Here is a 6,228-nt window from a genome sequence, read left to right as displayed (position 1 = left end):
GGGAGATGAGGAACTGCAGAGGAAGGCAAAATAGACAAATTTAAACTAAGGACGCAACAAAATCACAAAATGACCTATATTCAAATTAAATTCATTTGTTCGATTTTTTTGCTGTGATGTTCGTTAAAAAAAATAACATTATATTGTATGGCGCCGGAGCCTAGGCGCCGCAGTCTAGTGTGACGCTTTACTTTTAGACGTCATACACTGACTTAGGGTTCTGGACATGAACCGTAAATGGGATGGCGTCTAAATATAAGACGTCGTACGACAATGTGTAACGCATTTCTATCACACATAAAAAGTTAGACAGATGAATTTATTTAAAACACAGATCATTTTGTGATTTACAATTTACCGCGGAGGGAGCGGGGCGGGTGGCACGGCCCTGTCTGTCCTGTGTCGGCCATGATGCGCCCATTGAATAATGGTACATGATCGATCAGACGAGCAGGGACAAAACTGCACAGTTTTAAAAGCTCCCGGATCGGATCGGCGCCATGGTGTCACGGTGACAGCCAAGGCCCCACCCCCACGCGGCCTCATCACCCACTTCCATTTTATATCATCCGCTCCCCCCCAGCAATCCCACACATCCCAACACGTAAGATCGAACTCGGATCCGTCCGTCAGCCATGGCCCGGCTCGCCGCCCTCCTCCTCGCCTTCGCCGTCGCCGTCTCCGCCACCGCGCTGGCGCATGGCCGCGACCTCCCGACCCAGATCAAGGTGACTCACCACCCTCCCTCTCGACATGATTATTTCTCTGCTCATATATACTCATCGCGTTTACCGGCTTGGACCGAAACCGATGCCGATCTGCAGCTGACCGAGGGCGGCGGCGCGGTGGGAGGCGACAGCCAGGAGTGCGTGTACACGGTGTACGTGCGGACGGGGTCGATCTGGAAGGCCGGGACGGACGCCAACATCACGCTGGAGCTCTACACCGCGGGCAACGCCGAGGGCGTGGCGATCTCGGACCTGCCGTCGTGGGGCGGGCTCATGTATCAGGGCCACTCCTACTTCGAGCGCGGCAACCTGGACATCTTCAGCGGGCGCGGGCCGTGCATGGCCAGAGCGCCCTGCCGCATGAGGGTGTCGTCCGACGGCACCGGCGCGCACCACGGCTGGTACTGCAACTACGTCGAGGTCACCGTCACCGGCCCGCACCGCGGCTGCGCCCAGCAGCTCTTCACCGTCGAGCAGTGGCTCGCCACCGACGCTGCGCCCTACAAGCTCGACGCCGTCGTCGACCGCTGCCCCGCCGATGGCCCCGGCGCCGCCGCCGCCGCCGAGTAAGACCGAGCACGCTGTATGTACGCCGGCCTCCTCGTGTGTTGTGGTTGGTAACGGCCTGACAGGTAGCAATAAGCTGCGGGGACGTGCGTGTCGGCCCCGTGATCCCCGTGGCACGGGGATTGTAGACTACTACTACTACTTATTAGTAGATGAGTTCGTGCTGCTGGTGGCGAAATAATTGGGACCTGGTTTGTAATTGTATGTGCCATGAGTGAGAGTTGTGACTAGTTAGTTGCGGTGATGGTTTTGTATGTGGTTGATGTTGGTGATGGTTATGTACGTTGTCGATATGGCATCTGCATTTGTGTGGATTTTTGTCCATGTTTTCATCTACTACTGTACGTGTCTTCTGCTGGGCGGCGCGTGACTGTAGATTCATTCAGTTCTAAGCTCTAGCCACCGGTCGTGGTGTCCGACTCACGCACGCGTGGATATTGTTAGCTTGAGCTAGAATGTTTTTTTTTTAAAGCTCACCCCTCATGTCGAATGGTGCTCGAGCTAGAATGTCAATGCACCCTGCACACAACATGTGTGCCACGCTGGTTGATGATTTCTCAACGCTTTCAAGGCGCGAGACTCTTCATCAGAATTAAACGTAACTCTCGTAAAAAAAATCAAAATCTCTATTATTAAAAAGGATTTACCGTCGTCGTGATGATTCAACCTCCATCTGTCGCTATCGATACATTTTTTCATCCCACGTCCTCGCGTTCCCACGTTCCAAATCAGCCAAAAAAATAGAAGAATAACCTCCATGCGACCACGTCCTCCATCTCTCCATGATCCACCATCTCTATCTGCAGACCCCTCTCTCTCTCTCCCAAACTCAAAATCAGCCAGCGTACTTCTCTTCCCTTGACATGCTAGGGTTCGTCGTCCTATTCCGCACAACAGCAGCCGAGAGTCCCGAACCCTCCCCATGCAACCGTGCCCAGACCGCTACACCAACACAACCAACCGCCACCACCCCATCGGTTGCATATCAGGCCGACGAGTGACCCAAGATCATATCAAGGTGACGACCGACTTGGTGGTGCAGGGCGGGGGCGCGCCCAAGATCGGATCAGGGCGACGAGCGACCTGTTGGTGGAGGGCGGGGGCATGGTTCAAGATCAGATCAGGGCGACGAGCGACTTGGTGGTGCAACTGCGGGTGCCGAAGTGTCAAGAAGAGAAGGTTGCGACTAAAATTTGTCAACGCCAGAAAGAAGGTGCAAGATGCTCACCATATAAATGCCCTCAATTTCAATTAATCTCCCTCCCTCTATTCCTGTCTGAATTTTGTCTCTTAGGATTTTTCTGATTCTACCTAGCCGGTGTTGTTACCTAAGGAAGGTGAGAGTGAGCAAGAAGATGAGGTTATAGGCAGCCTACGTGGAGCTACTTTTCTTTGCTGTGAGGACACTCGCTCATTGGTGCTAATCTCACATGTTCAGGTGAGTATATTTCAGAAAATGTACCATTTTTTTTACTTGGTTTAACTCAATTTTGTTGGGCCGCCCGGAACAACAAGTGTTAACTATTAGTGAACTGATGAATAAATACTTATGTTGGAACGGAGCGCCAAACATCTATGGATTTGTGTTGCTACTCATATTCATTTTCTGATCTGTTCCATTCAGAACTGCATCATGGTGACATGGACTATTCCAGAACTTGTGCAGAAACCCCCTACTCTAATTAAGGTACTTGCCCTAAGTTACTTAGCTCAAAGATGCAGTCATGTATGGGCATCTTACTTATTAGCATGATTGTCGTTTTGAGTAATTAACGGAAGTTGAAGCTTGGACAGAGCTCATTCAAAGCGCAATACAGATCATGCGCATGTAATAAACATATGTTTGGGCATGCATGGTTACAATTTCTAAGTTTCAGTTGTAGCATAAACACATTTATCAGTTTGTTAAATAGTGATTCACAGTTGTCTAGATGATAGTGTTAAGTCTGTTAAGAGCTCTGTCTAAGTGATGTTATCGTCCTAATTAACACCAGAGTTGCCCCTGGTTTTCATCGAGCCGCTCTCAATGACATGTCCACATATATAGAAATTATTAAAGTTTGGCATGATTATTTTTAATAAATGGGTGCTCTACTCTACTCTGCACCTTTATATTCTCTTTGTTTATAACAGGATGTTTACTTGGATGTCCCTCCAATTGATGAATGTGAAGCTAAATTTCCTATCATGTGTCATCACAAGCGCCAACCCGGACGCTGGTGTCGCACAGGTCTCGTCCTAGCTACCTCGACGAACAGCGGAGATGTGACTTAATATGTTATTGGATGGGAAGGAGGACCATAAGGATCCGACCCTCTCGTTCATACTGTTGTTTTCTTGTTACGGTAACTTGTCGTTTGGCGTAGGGTACTCAAGAACATGTAATTGATGATCGGTTTAGCTACACTATTTTCCTAAATGCATGTAGACTAATCATAATATCCCAGATCCATACAATTGAATTTGACTCAATCATTCTTACAAGCAACCATATGCGGGGAGCGAGTAAAACACACTGCCATTGCAGATATCCTCTTGGATGAGAACCAGTGTGCTTGCTTTGAAGAAAATATTATTAAGCCCTAGTAGACCATAGTAATGACTAAAAATCTTAGTTTTATTTGGTTTACAATTATTAGTACTCAAGATACTTGTTTCTATCACCCAACTCACGGTATGAGAAGAATGCAAGATTGTTGTTTTTTCGAAGTGTAGTTCACTTTTATTTTGTTCTTGTTAGAAACTGCATGTTTGGAACTGTTGAAGGCTCTTCAAAACCGTAAAATTTGAACCTTCTACACAACCATAATGTTTTTCCATTTGTTTCACTTGATGGAGCTTTCCTAATGGGTATGGTTATGTTTACATGTTTCTTTCAGCCATGAAATTACATATTAGGACGTTTCAAGTTGACAAATTGCATTGGCTTATTTTTAGTCAAAGTATTTTTCAAGGGTGGGATGAAGAAGGTTTTCACTGGGGTCTGATTTTAGATAGGTTAGATGGGCTTATCAGATTTTATTTGTTTGGCAGGAGGAGCCATGCTTCTTGAGTGTTTGATGCTCTAGATGTGGGATGCATGGGAGGTGGCTTCAAAAAAATTGTCAGTATCATTTTAGCCAAGCCATAGTTCATGATATGCGATATGCAAGAATGTCATGTGTGTTGTTGTTTTTTTCATGCGTATTTTTTCACTTATGGGGTTGATGACCCACAAGTATAGGGGATCTATCGTAGTCCTTTCGATAAGTAAGAGTGTCGAACCCAACGAGGAGCAGAAGGATCTGACAAGTGGTTTTCAGCAAGGTAAAATTTGCAAGCACTGAAATTATCGGTAACAAGTGATTGTGTGGTGAGATGATTCGTAGGAAGCAACAAGTAACAAAAGTAGCAACGGTGCAGCAAAGTGGCCCAATCCCTTTTGTAGAAAGGGACAAGCCTGGACAAAGTCTTATAGGAGGAAAAACTCTCCCGAGGACACACGGGAACTTTTGTCATGCTAGTTTTCATCATGTTCATATGATTCGCGTTCGTTACTTTGATAGTTTGATATGTGGGTGGACCGACGCTTGGGTACTGCCCTTACTTGGACAAGCATCCCACTTATGATTAACCCCTCTCGCAAGCATCCGCAACTACGAAAGAAGAATTAATACAAAGTCTAACCATAGCATTAAACTAGTGGATCCAAATCAGACCCTTACGAAGCAACACATAAACTAGGGTTTAAGCTTCTGCCACTCTAGCAACCCATCATCTACTTACTACTTCCCAATGCCTTCCTCTAGGCCCAAATAATGGTGAAGTGTTATGTAGTCGACGTTCACATAACACCACTAGAGGAAAAACAACATACAACACATCAAAATATCGAACGAATACCAAATTCACATGACTACTATTAACATGACTTATCCCATGTCCTCAGGAACAAAAGTAACTACTCACAAAGCATAATCATATTCATGACCAGAGAGGTAATGAGTAGCATCAAGGATCTGAACATAAACTCTTCCACCAAGTAATCCAACTAGCATCAACTACAAAGAGTAATTAACACTGCTAGCAACCTTACAAGTACCAATCGGAGTCGCGAGACGGAGATTGATTACAAGAGATGAACTAGGGTTTGGAGATGAGATGGTGCTGATGAAGATGTTGATGGTGATGAGTCCCCTCCGATGAGAGGAGTGTTGGTGATTGATACATCCATTTTGCATCATGTTTTCATGTTGACATCTATCGCTTCTTTGGCTGTTATTTCACTTCACGGTACAACTCTTATGCCTTTTCTCTCTTATTTTGCAAGGTTTACATGAAGAGGGAGAATACCGGCAACTGGAATTCTGGCCTGAAAGTGGAGCAAAGTTGAGATACCTATTCTGCGCAACTCCAAACGCCATAAAAATCAACGAGGATTTTTTTCCCGATTTATCAAAAATACTGGGCCGAAGAAGTGCCAGAGGGGCGCCAAGGGGTGGCCACAAGCCTGCACGGCGCGACCACCCCCCAGGCCATGCCATGGGGGCTTGTGGGCACCCTGCTGGCCCACTTGCCCCCCTCTATTGCTATATGGAGGGTTTAGTCCAGGAAAAAATCAAGGAGGAGCTTTTTCGTGGTTTCGCCGCCGCCACGAGGCGGAACTTGAGCAGAACTAATCTAGAGCTCCGGCAGGACGATCCTGCCGGGGAAACTTCCCTCCCGGAGGGGGAAATCATCGCCATCGTCATCACCAACACTCCTCTCATCAGAGGGGACTCGTCACCATCAACATCTTCATCAACACCATCTCATCTCCAAACCCTAGTTCATCAATTGTAACCAATCTCCGTCTCGTGACTCCGATTGGTACTTGTAAGGTTGCTAGTAGTGTTGATTACTCTTTGTAGTTGATGCTAGTTCTATTATTTGGTGGAAGAGTTTATGTTCAGAT

The 6,228-nt window shown here is 46.6% G+C and overlaps 1 protein-coding gene across 1 annotated transcript; it reads left to right on the top strand.

Annotated features, from left to right (window-relative positions):
• Nucleotides 1-458: 458 nt before the first annotated feature.
• On the top strand, nucleotides 459-1,609 carry LOC123403656 (PLAT domain-containing protein 3-like). The gene is made up of 2 exons (XM_045097573.1): nucleotides 459-728; nucleotides 825-1,609. Exons 1-2 carry the CDS (start codon nucleotides 636-638, stop codon nucleotides 1,296-1,298), a joined length of 567 nt encoding a protein of 188 aa, XP_044953508.1. The 5' UTR covers nucleotides 459-635; the 3' UTR covers nucleotides 1,299-1,609.
• The last annotated feature ends 4,619 nt before the right edge of the window (nucleotides 1,610-6,228 follow it).

This window comes from Hordeum vulgare, chromosome 6H (genome assembly GCF_904849725.1).
Source record: "Hordeum vulgare subsp. vulgare chromosome 6H, MorexV3_pseudomolecules_assembly, whole genome shotgun sequence".
Lineage (NCBI taxonomy): Eukaryota > Viridiplantae > Streptophyta > Magnoliopsida > Poales > Poaceae > Hordeum > Hordeum vulgare.
Note: the sequence above shows the minus strand (reverse complement) of the source record. Positions and strands in the feature narration are given on the sequence as shown.

Coding starts and splice junctions, on each gene's coding strand:
- LOC123403656 (XM_045097573.1), top strand. CDS start 636: ATGGCCCGGCTCGCCGCCCTCCTCCTCGCCTTCGCCGTCGCCGTCTCC. Junction 729..824: donor ACCTCCCGACCCAGATCAAG/GTGACTCACCAC, acceptor GCCGATCTGCAG/CTGACCGAGGGCGGCGGCGC.